The sequence below is a fragment of the Epinephelus moara genome, chromosome 18, assembly GCF_006386435.1.
Source record: "Epinephelus moara isolate mb chromosome 18, YSFRI_EMoa_1.0, whole genome shotgun sequence".
NCBI classification, from domain to species: Eukaryota; Metazoa; Chordata; class Actinopteri; order Perciformes; family Serranidae; genus Epinephelus; species Epinephelus moara.
The window spans coordinates 3,438,297-3,453,872 of record NC_065523.1 but is presented as its reverse complement, the minus strand read 5'-3'; the positions used below and the strand labels follow the sequence as shown (position 1 = coordinate 3,453,872).

At 39.6% G+C, this 15,576-nt stretch overlaps 1 protein-coding gene and 1 long non-coding RNA gene across 3 annotated transcripts in view; one reads left to right on the top strand and one right to left on the bottom strand.

Annotated features, from left to right (window-relative positions):
* The window catches only part of igf2bp1 (insulin-like growth factor 2 mRNA binding protein 1), a 98,406-nt gene that overhangs the window by 18,118 nt on the left and 64,712 nt on the right, over window positions 1-15,576 (bottom strand). The window contains exons 4-10 of one of the 2 annotated variants that reach the window (XM_050070250.1): window positions 13,719-13,770; window positions 10,700-10,763; window positions 3,722-4,012; window positions 1,740-1,874; window positions 1,473-1,595; window positions 971-1,106; window positions 730-846 (exon numbers count right to left, since the gene is read on the bottom strand). In XM_050070250.1, coding sequence (XP_049926207.1) covers window positions 730-846; window positions 971-1,106; window positions 1,473-1,595; window positions 1,740-1,874; window positions 3,722-4,012; window positions 10,700-10,763; window positions 13,719-13,770 — 918 coding nt within the window. Of the gene's footprint in view, window positions 1-729; window positions 853-970; window positions 1,107-1,472; window positions 1,596-1,739; window positions 1,875-3,721; window positions 4,013-10,699; window positions 10,764-13,718; window positions 13,771-15,576 lie in introns of both variants that reach the window. The other variant, XM_050070249.1, reaches the window with a different exon arrangement.
* Window positions 6,845-7,336, top strand: LOC126406134 (uncharacterized). The gene is made up of 2 exons (XR_007571648.1): window positions 6,845-6,958; window positions 7,045-7,336. It is a non-coding gene; the product is annotated as an uncharacterized LOC126406134 (long non-coding RNA).

Here is a 15,576-nt window from a genome sequence, read left to right as displayed (position 1 = left end):
TTTGCAACCAAGTATTAAAACTGACTGTTTAATTGATGATTATGTTAGTTTGTCCAAATACTTATGAGCCCTTAAAGTTGGGGGACTGTGTGAAGAAATGGTTGTAATTCCTACACGGTTCATACTACATTTTTGAAAAAAGCCTTAAATGAAAGCTGAGAGTCTGCACTTTAAGCAGGTATTCATTGTTTCATTTAAAACCCATTTGTGTGGTGTACAGAGCCAAAATGACGACAACTGTATCATTGTCCAAATATTTATGGACCTGACTGTATGTATGGATGGACAATCCGAAAACATAAAGCCTCCAGCCACAGCTATCACTGCCGTGGAGGCATAAAAACATATCTTGAACATGTCTGGATCTTGAAGAAAATGCAAAATTATTGGTCCNTACAGAGCCAAAATGACGACAACTGTATCATTGTCCAAATATTTATGGACCTGACTGTATGTATGGATGGACAATCCGAAAACATAAAGCCTCCAGCCACAGCTATCACTGCCGTGGAGGCATAAAAACATATCTTGAACATGTCTGGATCTTGAAGAAAATGCAAAATTATTGGTCCCTAATCAAGAACTGAAAAGATTTCTTTTGCCCACTTTAGGATTTTCTTAGCCCACCACATCTTCAAATGAAGCAGACACACACAAAAGATCAGCAAGCATAAAGTCATGGAGTTTCAAAGGACAAAAGAAATGCATCAAAGAAGCAGGCATTCTCACCCCGAAGCAACCATAGGGGGCACCAGCGGACGCGTTTCCAGGTGGGGGTGGGGGCATGTTGGAGGAGGAGGGGAAGAGGCCCAGAGCCCCCAGGTTGAGCCCAGGGATCAGATGGGTCTGTTGCTGAAGCAAAGACTGCAGGTTAGAATCCACTCATGAGGAGGTGTGTGTGTGTGTGTGTGTGTGTGTGTGTGTGTATGTGGGTGTGCGTGCGCACACATGTGAATGCGTGCAGACTCACATTCATAGCAGCAATATCGTTCTCGTAGGCCTCTCTGAGCTTCTTGGTGACCTCCACCTCTGCCCGACAGCAGGCTTCGATTGAGCCTTTGACTGTGATAGTTCTCTCAGGATTGTACAGTGTCAAGTCCTGAAGACTGCACAGATTACAAGGGGAGATAATCAGTTGATCTGTAAGTGATCGGCTGCTGTCAAGTGTCTTAAAGTATCTTAAAAGTGTGTTATGTTTGTATTGTATCATACCCTCTACATATTTTTCCATATAGATGTATGCACAGCATATGTATATATATTCATATATTACCTGTATATATTTAAAATGACCTTCTTATCCACCAAAATGAGGTTGAATTATGTCTCTGAAACATTAAAAGTCAGCGTGTGTGTGTGTGTGTGTGTGTGTGTGTGTGTGTGTGTGTGTGTGTGTGTGTGTGTGTGTGTGAGAGAGAGAGAGAGAGAGAGAGAGAGAGAGAGAGAGAGAGAGAGAGAGAGAGAAGTCTTACGGGGAGATGGTGATCTTGGTGTCTGTGTCCTGTTCGACTTTTTTCAGGTTGCGTCCTTCCTTCCCGATCAGGCGTCCGACAAAGTTGTTGTGAGCCAGAATCTTTAGAGGAACTTCATCAGCACTGCAACACAAACCACTGGTCATTCATCATTTTAATCTACAAACTAAATATCTTGCCTTTGCCATCACACTAGATAGAGCCTTCCTCAGGGAAACTGCCCAGGATGATGTTGATAGACATGTTAGATTGTTGATCAACACATACGTCTTGGTGTCTTTCGCCTCCTGGTGCATTATGTCTAGGATCATGCGACAGGCGGCTGAGCAGCCTTCAGGGGTTGAGTGGATGCTGATTGGCTTCTCAGCAGCACCTGCATTCTCCTTGCGGTGTACGTCAATCCTGTAGAGTCAGAGAGAGATTAGATTCACTTTATTACATAAGTCTCCATGTTGAGTACTTCATTAGTTCAGAACAGGAGTTTTTTTTTTTTTTTGTGAAATTACATGACAACAAACAGAGTGATACGGGACAAATAAAGTGTGTAAACAATTAAGTGTGTGTGTGTGTGTGTGTCTGTCTGTCTGTCTGTCTGTCTGTCTGTCTGTGTGAGTGTTTGGATGAGAGACAGAGGGTATGATATTAATATTATAATGTAATATAAAATGATATAATAACGCTATCGTTAAGTCCACTATGGTATACCATTATACACAACACAACATAACTTAATACGATATGCTATAATACTGTGTAGAGTAATATGATAATATGATATAATATAGCATAATAACACAACAACATATCACATTCTGATATAATATAACGTGAGATAGAAGACAACAAAATAGAATACAGTAAAATAATAATAATAATAATAATAATAACAATAAATAATAATAAAAATATGGCAAAGAGGGGGTGTGGCCAGACTGCAGTATTGGAGAGGTGAGTGAGAGGCCCCCCCATAAGGTCCAAAGCGGGACAGCCAGAATCCCCAGCAGGAGACAGGCGAAGCGGGGACAGGAGTTATCAGGTCAACAGAGTCTAACACTTCACTGTAATATACACGCTCATCTGCAAATCAAATGACTAATAATCAAACAATGTTGCTTTAATTTGAGAAATGGATGTATGAGGACATTTTCACATCAATGCACCACATTCCTATTATTGTGTTTTTATTTACTACGTTGAACATTGTTTGTAAAGGAACTGGCCATGTGGTACATATTTGGGAATAATATTGAAGCAGTAACCCTCTTCTATATATATTGTTGCAGAGCAAGGCTTTTTGATATTGCTATAGATTCATTTTGCACATGCTTCTTCTGTGTAGCGCAGTGGATCAATGCAAGATGCAATCATTTTTGCTTACATTATTGAGCCTTCAGGGAGCTGCTGATAAATAATTTACTTGATGAAGGTAAAATGGCCAAATTAAATTTAATTAGCATTTTGAAAAATGGGTAACTGTTATGGGCTGAGCAATGAACAATCATGGATGCCAGGGTTGTTTTTGTGAAAAGCTGTGTGCTTCAGTAGTCTACTGTTAAAGTTATAAGCTCTTCTTTTTGTTTGCATGTATTTCTGCTGTTATTTCTTTCTTCCACAGAACAGAGTAAACTGAGACAAGGGCAGAAAGTAATATAATTTTTTGGTTGCAGATGGTGTGACCTTAAAGTCCATGTAGGAAAGAAGGTGTTCGGTGAGACCCAGGGCCCTGTATTCATCAAACTGCAGGGTGCAGCAGACAACATGCTCTCCTTACAATGTCATGCTTTTTTTGTAACAGTGAACATGCAGTTTTGCAACATTAATGTTTCTGTCAGAACTTATATCTGCAGTAATAAATACATCTTTGTAAAGTTCATGAGGCTCCACAGTGAGAGTGGATTAAACATTTTTTTTCTACTGAATGCATGCCACTATGTCAACTCAATTATAAACAGGTAAAGCTCTTATATCTCATCAATTTATTATTTATTTATTCAAAATTATAGCCAGGCGGTAATATTTGACAGATATGTTCATGTTGTTACTGTGTATTTCCCCCAAAGGACATAGACAGATCAAATAGGTCATAGAACACAAGAGACATAAAGATCAGTGACCACAGCAAACAGAGGGTTTTCAACAGGATTCCAAGCAGCTGAGTCAAAAGACGCATTATTTATCTATAACACTCGACAGATTCTACTACAAGACTGAGTTGAACACATGTACACAGAGATAAAGTGAGCACTTACTTGCTCTGCGTCTGCTTGGTGATGTTGCGAATAGTGGCTCCTTCCTTGCCGATGATGGCTCCAACATACTGTGTGGGTACCAGCAGTCTCAGAGGGATGTCAGGGTGCACAGGTTTGGAGGGTATTCCAGAGCTTGGGGACCCACTTCGAGGCCCACTCCTGGGCCCAAAACCACGCCGGCCATTATCAGGACCCCGCTGACCTCCCTCTAGCTCGCAGGTCTCATCAGGGATGTAGGAGACACGCAGGGCATTGTTCTCAAACTGGTATCCATTCAGCTTCTGGATGGCTCTGAGAGGGACACAGCACATGAACACAGGGTCATGTACAGCACTTGATATATATTTCATTTAAACCATTGGAATAGTTTTGTGCTGCACTGTTATTGGATTTCAGCCCCAAAAGGGCAGATCCCTTATGAGTTTGTGTCAGTTTGTTATTATTATTATTAGGACTCAAGTCCCAGAAGGGTAGAACCCTACTGAGTTTGTGCAGCTTTATTATCATAAATAGGGTTCAAGCCAAGGAGCAGGATCATACTGAGCTTATGGCAGTTTCTTAGGGTTTAAGCCCCGAAGGGACAAAACCCTTTTGAGTTTATTACAGTTTATTTTTGTTATGATTATTAGGGTTCAGGCCCTGAGGTGGCAGAACCATGTTGACTTTGTGCCAGTTTATTAGGGGTGCCTGCTGTAGAACACAGGCACAACCTATTACTATTCCTCAGACTTCTCCTTTTACCCCTTCCATATCAAACTTTTGCAGAGAAACTCGTCTTGCAGCGTTGCCAGCATATACACAAAAAATACATCAAAACGTTTGTAAAATTCGGGAATGGTGTGCTATGACTTTTCTCAGAGATTCGTCCAGCAGTTTTTACAAAATTCGTAAAAAAAACTGCATAAAATTTCCCATTCACAGTGTTTGGAGATCGTCTAGAAATCAACGTAAAATCACTCCTCTTTGAGGCCACACCAAATTGCCATACCTTTATGTAGAAAAATGATTCAAACTTTAAACTCCTCATGAGACTCTCAACTTTATTGGAGCAAATCAGCATTTTGATATCTAGTATGGTTTTTAAGAAATCACAGTTTACATTTTCTGTTTTTTTTTCCAGAGATTTTACAATGGGTGTCTATGGGAGAGACCTAGAGTCATGGCATCATCATTAGAGTGTGGAGGAGCTGGGAGATCTTCTTAACAAATTCTGAACAAATTGCTCTCCGTGCCACAATTTTCTTTCTACATACACAATTATACCTCGTAGGAAAATTTGTGCTGGTCACAGAAATGTCCCCATGGAATCACTCACACTTACACATTTGGCTCAGTAGGCTCCGAAGCGAAGGAAGCGCTTATTTTTTTTTCTCATTCATTCCTATAAACTGAGAGGGGAAATTTCTAGAAAAAGCTGGGGGGCACCAGATTTCTACCTTGCGACCAAGATCACATTTTTGACACCACAAACATCACAAAGATATGTCTGCTTTCAGGAGAAGCTCATCTCTCTGCTGGTATCCTCATATTGATGATTGGACTCACGGTTTGGGAATAACAGGGAGGGGTTTGAGAGGTCTCATGTCCATTACAATAACCCTCTGCTGAGAGCTGCTTCCTGCCTGTCTTGTCTCTGCTCTCTCAGGTGGCCCCCATTCATTATCATGACCACCACTCTGACACACCATGGCAATGGCTTCTGACACATCAACACAGAGACGTGTTGGGGTGTGTGTGTGTGTGTGTGTGTGTGTGTGTAAATCTTAACTGCAGACATGACAGCAGCAGAATTTCCATTTTAAACAGCATGTAAACATTATATATCAGTGTTTTCAATCTATCATATACAACTACAGTCTTTACTAATTATACTACTGTTAATACCTTTGGGATTATGAATATTAATATTGTAATGTATTGTAAATACATAAAATATTATACACACATACTGCCCATTGACTGTAGTACATGTAGTACGTAGTACATGTAGTATGTAAACTGAGAGGAGAAATTTCTAGAAAACAGCTGGGGGACACCAAATTTCTCACCTGTGACCATGATCACATTTTTGACACCACAAACATAAAAAAGATATGTCTGCATTCGGGAGAAGCTCATCTCTCTGCTGGTATCCTCATATTGACGAGTGGATGCACAGTTTGGGAACAGGAAGGAGGAGTTTGAGAGGAATTAAATCCATCTTAAACCTGCCTGCTCTCTGACCTGCTCTCTGCCCCTCTCTGCTACTCTGCTGCAGGTCCCTCATTGATCACCATAGCAAGAACCACTGACACACAAACTCACAGACGTATGTGTTTGTCTCTTAACCCCCATTAAACAGATAAGAAGCAAAAGTTAGCAAAAGTTAGCAAAAGTTAGCAAAAGTTAAAAAGCTATCATCTCTGCATCCACAGCGTTGCCAGCACATACACAAGAAATACATCAAAACGTGTGTAAATTCCGGGTATAGTGTGCTATGACTTTTCTCAGAGGTTCACCTCACAGTTTTTACAAAATTTGTAAAAAACTGCCCGATCAGCATCAGCATCTATTATCCACTACTACGGCCTTGTAGTAATACTACTACTACTACTACTACTACTACTACTACTGCTGCCTATGGATGTTAAATACAGACATGAGAGGAGCTGTACACACGTAGTGTGCAGTACCTGCACTACAAGTAGTATGTAATTTCTGTAGTATGTAGTACATGTATGCAGTAACTGTAGTGGGCATGAGCCTGTACTATGCAGCACCTGTGGTATGCAGGACCTGTAGTATACAGAACATGTACTCGTAGTATGTAGTACCTGCTATTTGTAGTACCTCCCTACTCAGTGGCAGTAGCAGGCACCCCTCGGCCCTGCAATCTGATTGGTTGAGAGACAGTAAAACCGTGACAATATTGGAGTACAACATCACGGTTATTTCACTGTGTATGTATCACACCGCCTCACAGCTGATTGCAATCAACAATCAAATCAAAACTGACGGTTAGTGTCAGTTAGGTCAGCAGTTGCGTTGCATCCCTGGAAAAGTATTTAAACAAACTTCCACCAGATGCAAATGCCCTCCGCTGGGAATAAACTCACTCACACAGATGCTGCCGAAGATGTGTAAAGAGGCGGGGACAACAGCTATCTACACCAATCACAGCCTCAGGGCGACTGCCATACAGAAGCTGTCAGATGCGGGTCTTGAAGCTAGGGAGATCATGACAGTGAGTGGGCACAGGTATGATGTTGTTTTAACGTAGCCTATGTGTAAAGTTAGTCTTCTAATTAGGAGTCGGGCCCTAAAATATACCTTTTGTCTTGCAGGTCTGAGAGCTTGTTAAAAAGCTACTGGAAGCCATCCATGGAGAGCAGAAAACGATGGAGCAACATACTGTCAGATCAGAAGGCAGAGTCGGCTGTGCCTGTGAAGCGACAGTCCACCATGCAGTCACCAGAGACTTATTTCACCGGCTGCACAATTAATGGAAATGTGCAGATAAATGTGTATAAAGAGTAAGTGCCTGGCGCACCATGTCTGCGTTACATAGCAACGGTGACAGCGGAGTCCTGAGGGAACTATTTTTGTTGGCGGAAGACAAATAAAATGCTTAAATTATCTACTTTGTCCTCATTTTTCAACATTTCTTAATCAGCCTTGCTTATTTAACTGTTGAACTGTTGTATAAAAGCAATATCACACTCGAGCTCATGATGTTATACTTGTATATCGTCACAGCTGTGATTGTTTCGTGATTGCCTGCGGCCTTCTGCCTATGACCAAATCACAGCCATGACGATATACGAGTATAACATCACGAGCTCGAGTGTGATATTGCTTAAATATGTTTTGTTCTATGTTGGTTTTGTTGCGTGGGAACCCCAGAAAGAGTAGCAACTAACTTAGTGGCAGCTAATGAGGATCCAAATAAAGAATAAAGGAAACTTTAAAAGGTCTTCTTCACAGCTTTTTATCAGTCAGTACTGGCTTGTACCCTAGAGTTGTCACTTGTAGCTTTATTCAGGGGTTCAAGCCCACAGGGCTGAAACTGTTTGAAAAATGTTTTTCTTCAGAAATGTTTTTGCAAATTCATGTGGTTGATGGTGTGGTCCATGTGGTCCTGTGGTCTATGATGGTACATCATAGACACATGGAATTTTCATCAGTGATTGGAAGTTGTGTGCAAATGCTGCTTAACAAATGTGATGTCAATCAGACGGAGAGGGGCGCTATATTTAATGACCAAAAATTTAATTTGGAAAGGCTGCAGCCCTTACATTGTAAAATCAGATTGACTTGAAATATGACAGACAGGTGCAGCTCTATAAAAAAAAAGCCTCACGCACCAATAAGGTCCACCTGAGTGGATTTTCCACCACGTTAAACTTTTTAAAATACCCTATGTCAGATTTGTACAAAATTTTCTGTGGATCATTATTAGATGAAGCTCAACAAAAGTTAGAAAAAGCTTGTTGATATATTAATTTGTTTCGAAGACAATGAGCAATGAACTTTAGAAGGAGTGTGTCTCAGCATATAAATAACCCTGACTCCATATCTGTTGCATCACTCATTAGAGGACTTGTTGAGATGTCAACATAAGTAGCCTACTAGCAACTAGGGCTGGGCATTGCCACTGATTTCCTGAATCGATTCGATTTCGATTCACACGGTTCCGATTCGATTTCCGATTTGATTCGTTCTGATATCATTTGACTGGGGATATTTCAGTTACAATTCAAATTTTTGCTAGTATGTTAACGAGATTCTCAGAAAGGTAGTACTGTAAATCTTACAAGGAATTATTTTTTACAAAGAATAAATTCAAAACAGGAATAAAACTGAATATTTTATGACTAAATTTCTAAATTTTTCTAGAGCAGCAACAGTACTATCAAAACAGCAAAGTCACAATACACAATATAAACTCAGTATCTCACTGGAAACAAATCTAAAATGTTAATAAAATAAATCATATTCCTGACATCAAAGTACTGAGTGAAGTTTAGTAAGAATGAAGAATACAGACATCAGTCAGTATCAGTCCTCCTGTCCTCTCTGCTCCTCCCTCTGCTGCAAGGGAGAGTCACTGCCTGCGGGTCACATTACCATTTATAAGTTTTAAGATTTGTGACAAACTAAGCTTAACCTTTAACAGTTGCTGGTGTTTCAGCTCGTTAGTAACAATTTGCTATTAGCTGGAAAGTGCTCTGTGTTTGTTTATAACATAATATTAGTGGCGGTGGATGAGATACTGCGGTCCGATATTGGGTCTCTCAAATTAAGATTGATTTGAATCGGATGAATCAATTATTTTAACCCAGCCCTACCAGCAACATACCCTTAAGGTTTTAATCAAATCAACCAATAGGGGGCACCACAAATGCAAAAAAAAGAAAGAAAGAAAGAAAGAAAGAAAGAAAGAAGGGGGTGGGGGCGTGGTACAACACAAAGACTATAAATAAGAAATAATTTTTCCAATTTTGATTTTATTTGAAAAACGCATTTTTGACATCTCCTCCTAAAACCTTAGGTTCAGTTTCCACTTGGTCGAATGGAAAGAGTTATTTAAAGCTTGTTAATATTGCATTCATTTTTGAAGATGACCTATTTACTTTAAGGGGGACATAGCTCAGCACATAAATAGACCTTACTCCACAACACTTGTGCCAATCATCATGAAACTTGTAGAATGTCTCCAGATAAGTATCTGGAACATACCCTGAAAGTTTAATTCAAAATGCCTAATAGGGAACACAACAAATGCAAAAATGGGTGTGGCATAATACAAACCATGAATCAATGACAGTTTGTCCAGTATCACCAAACTTCGATTTTTTTTTTTTTTTTTTAAATTAAGCTACTGAAGCATGCCCCCAGAATGTTTCTGCAACTGATCAGGTAAACAGAGTTGCCAAACAGAGTGTGACCCAGCACAGTTTTGGACATAAATAAATGAGCATCTGTCTGATGTTCATAAAACCTGTTAGTTATGTTTATACAGATTCTGTGAACTGTCAAAGGTCATGATCCTTCATAGCTTTCAACCCCAAATGGTTTATGCTGGCTTGAACTCAAGAATCACTGCAAGTGGCTATATTTATTATTATTTGTTGTCTTATGCCATGGCTCAAATTGATTTGAGCTGGAATGAGCTAGAAAAAATGAAACCTGGTCCAGTAACTGATGTTACCAGGCCAGGATGTGCAAATGCTTCCTAAAAAATATGACACTATTTGAAATCTGGCACATATATGCAGCTCAATATACTCTACAAAAAAGATTTTTTTTCTCGCTAATTTGCATAATGTGAATAAAATAAAAAAGAAGACTTTTTTACTCTATCAACACTGAATTTGGAATACAGCCTTGTTTGACTGAAAGACATGATTCCATTATAGATGAGCAAGACCAGATAAAAAACATGGCTGGGGGTGGGGCTTATGATTCAATTTGATGATTTGAGATCATCACTTCATCATTTTATTCTATTAGACATTTGTGTGGAATTTTGTCATAATTAGTTTAAGAATTCCTGAATTATGGCCAAAAACACGTGTTGTGAGGTCACAGTGACTTTGACCTTTGACCACCAAAACGTTATCAGTTCATTATTGAGTCAAAGTGGACATTTGTGCCAAATTTGAGAAAATTCCCTCAAGGTATTCTGGAGATATTGTATTCGCAAGAATGGGACAGACCAGGTCACATTGACCTTGACCTTGACAGAGAGACAACCTGAAAACATTATGCCATTGGCTATGGCCATCGGCGGAGTGGAGGCATAATAACCCACTACAGGAAGTTATTATTTAACAGTCTTAATACATAAATGACACTATAGTATTCTGTCAAATATTATGGAAGGACACAATTTTTAAATGGCACAAAGTGTATGCAAAAAAAAAAAAAAAAAAAAGACTGAAAAAAATGGTACGAAGAAAGAGGCGACAACAGGAGATTAAAAAGGGAGACACTTACTGCCTGGCATGTTCCCGGGATGCATATGTGACATTAACCACTGCTGTCTCACTGTCCGTGTTCACTGAAAGACAGAGGAAAAAAGGGACTCTTAAATACAGAATGTGTTGCTTGATTAATGGCACTTTGTCTACTTTTTCTTGCTCAACCAAAAGCCTTTTTCTTTTACTGCCCTTCTAAACATCTGAAACTTTTAACTGATTCGTAACTTAACAGAACTATTTTTTCTTGATCAGTAAACAGTTAACTTTGCCTCATTTCAGCTTCTATATTATGATCATCAGCTGCTGTTTTTTGTCAGTATTGATAGTAAACGGAATATTATTTGTTTATGTCGCCTTGGGCTTTAGAATATGAAAGGTATATATTCCACTATATTCTGGCATATGATAGACCAAATTGATTAATTGAGAAAATAATCAGCAGATAAAGTGAAAATAAAAATAATTCTTAGTAGCTGTCCTAATCTTTTTTTTTTTTGGTTTCCTTTCAAGTACATTTTGGCTCATAGAGAAAAACTGAGGTTAACGTACAGTGGGGGAAATAAGTATTTAACACGTCAACATTTCTTTCATTAAACATATTTCCAATGCAGCTATTCACATGAAATTTACACCAGAAATTGATATTAATTCAATACAACTATACAGACAAAGTGTATGATATTGACCAGTCATGTGAAGTAATAATACTTTGTTAAAGTATTTGAGTATTTTTTGGGAGTATCTGTACTGCACTGGAGTCACTTTTCCTCCACTACATGGGACAAATGATAAACAGATATTACATTGCATATCATTTATATGCAGATGATGATATCCAGCTCCATTTCTCGTTCAAACCTACTGAGCCTTTCAGGTTATCTAGGATCCTTGACTGCGTTAATACTATTAGGGACAGCTTAATTTTTTTTTCAGCTCAATGCAGATAAGACTCAGGTTCTGGTCTCCCTCATGCAAAGGCCTCTTTCCTCTGCTGCTCAGTCAAACCTGTGCACTTTAAAGGTAATATTTATAATAATAACATTATTGTATTGTAAAATACAAACAAACATTTATATACATATATATATATATATATATATATATATATATATATATATATGTATGTATATCTGAGAAATAATAATGAACTGAGACCTGTTGTTTCACCTGCTGAACTGGAAATGAATATTCATGCCTTTATCTCATCTCGCACTGACTATTGTAATGAAGTTTTCTCCTCACTGACTATGTCTGCTCCTGATCATCTGCGAGCAATCCAGAATGCTGCTGCAAGGCTACTTACGAGGTCAGATAGATACTCTCATATTACCCCTATACTAAAATCTTTTCACTGGCTCCCTGTCTCATATAGGATCCAGCCCAAAATCCTCATTCTTACTTACAGAGCAGTACATGGTAAGGCTCCCTCTTATGTGGCCAAACTACTTCTTCCGTATTCTTCAGCCCACTCTCTTCGATCAAATATGCTAAATCTGTCGCTTGTCCCTTGCACTCACCATAAGACCCGGCCATAGCATCTAAATTTTTGAATGCTCTGCCCTCCCTTATGCTGACTCTGTGGTTTCTTTAAAAAGCCAGCTTAAGACACACCTGTTTAGACAGTCATGTGGGTAACATGTATGCACCAGGTCTGTATTTTATTCCAATTTTGTGTATTATTGTTGTGTATTGTGAATTCTCTTTTTGTGAAAATAGTTTTGCTAGTTGTGCACTTTTAACTACATGCCTCACAAAGTCACTTTGTCTTATGTTTTTTTTCTTGTTGTATAATGCCCTTGTGAAGCACTTTGTGACCTATGTCAGTTAAATTTTACTTTACTTACTTACTTACTTACTTAGGCTACTTACTTACTTACTTACTTACGTGAAATTTTAATGAGTGACTTTAACTTCTACCAAAGTCTTTCAGGTACTTACATCTACCACTGGTGTTGACTAATCATGGAGAGGGGTCAATTAATATTTGACTATTCTAGCTAGCTAAGGGTTAATTCACTGCACAAGTACAACCGTGGCACAGGAGGAGCTGTAATAAGTCTCATCAATTGATGTCTGAATGGGGATGACTAACGCTGAATTGAAAACAGTCCACTAGTGAAAGTGTCTAGTTATGTCAAGTCACTAGGTAGTTTTACTTTATGTCACCTTGCCTCAATTGTAGAATCTTGCTTCTCATTGATTGCATTCACAACTGCCTGCTGGATTTACCTGACATATCGCTCATACCACCCTACCCAAGAACCCCCCGCATCTCCCAAGAATTGCATATTGAACCTAGGTAAGGCCATGCCCCCAATTATTAAATGCATTTTCATACAAATACTTTGTTCCTCTGTTATTCCACTTTATTGCACATAACAATGATAAGAGCAAAATGTTCCAAAACAATTTACACACACACACACACACACACACAGAAGGTTAGGTATGTTGTCTATCTAAGGAGGAGTATAAGAATGTTTGGTGAACTGTTCTGCGCTGCTGTCTCATTGTCTCATTGTTGCGGAATGTGAAGTTGTAATTTGTGTCTTTAATAAACCCACCAAGGCTGTGAGATCAACCTCGAGTCATATGAGTCGTTTCTTCAACATCCCCCAGTGAATATGTCCTAAAAAGCTACAAAAGCTGCACAATCACATCCACTCTATTCTGTCTCTTATCAACTCATATCCTCAGAACAGTAGCCATCAGGTCTTTAAACTGTGACATTACTGCCAGGGTGAGTCCCTCTTAACGTCAGGGAATGCCACTGTAATTGCCACTGTAAACTCATCTCATCTCATCTCATCTCATTTCATCACCCTACTACCAGTTAAGGGCAGCAAAGTACCACATAAAATTGCAATACTACATGAATAGGAACACTTTAAGGTCTTGCTTGTGCTGTTCCTGCTCTTGAGTTAGGAGTTTCTATGTAAATCTGGCTATATAAGGCAGATGTCAGTAGCGTTCACAAATCAGAGCAAAGATCAAATATGGTTTAAGTTAATGACAGTACAGCTCAGAGGTCTTACCTTGTTCACAGTTCTCTACGGTTCCACACTGGGCCAACAGACCATCCAGCACCTGACACACACACACACACACACACACACGCACACACACACACACACACACACACACACACACACACACACACACACACACACACACAGAGGCAAAGAACACAGTTAGTTCACATGGTCAGAATACACCTTAGCCTAATAAGACAGAGTTGGCATCGTAGTATAGTTCATTGTGTCCTAATTGAATCCATCTGGATACATACAAAACAAGGACCTACAAGACATGATCTAATTTAATCCTGTAGATTTTTCATCATCATGACAGAGAGCAAAGATGAAACAAAAATAGTGAGCACTTTCTTACATGCAAAAACAGTAAATTAAATGCATTAGGAAACTATAACTAACAGACCACTCAGGATTTCAAAGGCTGCTTATAGGTGCTGCTGTATGGACAGAGGGCATCACAGTGACAGTCAGTGCATCAGTTTATTCATTTGCCAAATGAAATTGTATGGGTACAATTTCGGTGAAATGTAATCCTGTCAGTATTAGTAAATATTTAATCCCAGCCCATGCACATTCGCTTAGTTAGTGAGTCGGCATCAGACACAGACGCCAAAAACTGATGCGATGCGATGTTGTGATATGCCGCCAGTCGGCTGTACGAACCTGTCATAGCGGTATGATATGCCACATGATGGCATCAGTTTGAAACACTGCCAGTAATGATGAAATATAAGGAGCTGAAAAGATCTTATATGGCAGGCGGGAGGGGTGGTGGATGGCTGGGTGGATGCTGTTTGCTTCTATATGAATGTAGAGCTAAACCATGATATTTTTTTTTTCTTAAACTAACCATGTGCTTTGTTGATGTCCTGGTCATTGTGGTATCCTGGAACGTCATCAGCAGACGCAGTAGGATACCTAGCGCGTAATATGTAGATGTCAAAGTCCAGTGACAAAGTGGTGATATGTGATGACTTGGGATAAGAATGTATTATCAATTTTAGCTCCTTGAGCTTTGTGACCAGCCTGGAGGTTAAACACTGAACTGTAGTCAATGAACAGCAATATCATATAGTTCCCTTTTTTCCAGGTGAGATAGGGTGGTGTAGAGGATGCATGCTATGGTGTCTTCTGAAGATCGGTTGGGACTGTAGGCAAACTGTAGTGGGTTCAGTGTGCTGGTTAGTGAAGAGCAGCTATTCAAAGCACAAAGAGTCTGCTTGCAGTTATTGTAAACATTCAACGCGACAGAGATCCTAAAATACAGCAGCTTAGGCTTTTTTTAAAAAAATGAACAGATGGTGCAGCTGTGCTTCATGTCATATTTAATTGAGGTCTCTTTAAAATGAAGGCTCAGAGGCAACAATGTCTCCTTTTGTTAAATGCTGCGAGTCCTTGCGCTTCTTCCTTGCTTCCCATGAGCGGTACTAAGGCGTGAGGCGAGGATGTAAGGAAAAGAATACAGGATGTGCAAAGTGGGAAATGAAGAAGGACTTAACCTTCATCTGCCATGTATTTCATTCTTAAAATATGTTTACTCAGTAACATATATGTGTGACTTGTTTGATTTGTGCAAAATCCTTCATATCTCCAGTAGCGTTTAACATATGGGGCTCTAGTTTCTCAGACCTGGCGTGGCGGAGGCGCAGCGCACCTGCGCTTCGCCAACTGGGTGTGGCCAGGCGGATTTTGTAGGTTTGGCACACCGTGCGCCCTGGCGCAGCTACTCCTCTATCCCACCTCCGTCCCTCCTACCGGCGCAAGTCGGAAAGAGGGAGGAGAGAAGGCGTGGAGTGGGTTTTACACACATCACACCAATCAAATGAGCCCCTCTCCTCGCCCTGAAATGCGCCGCGCG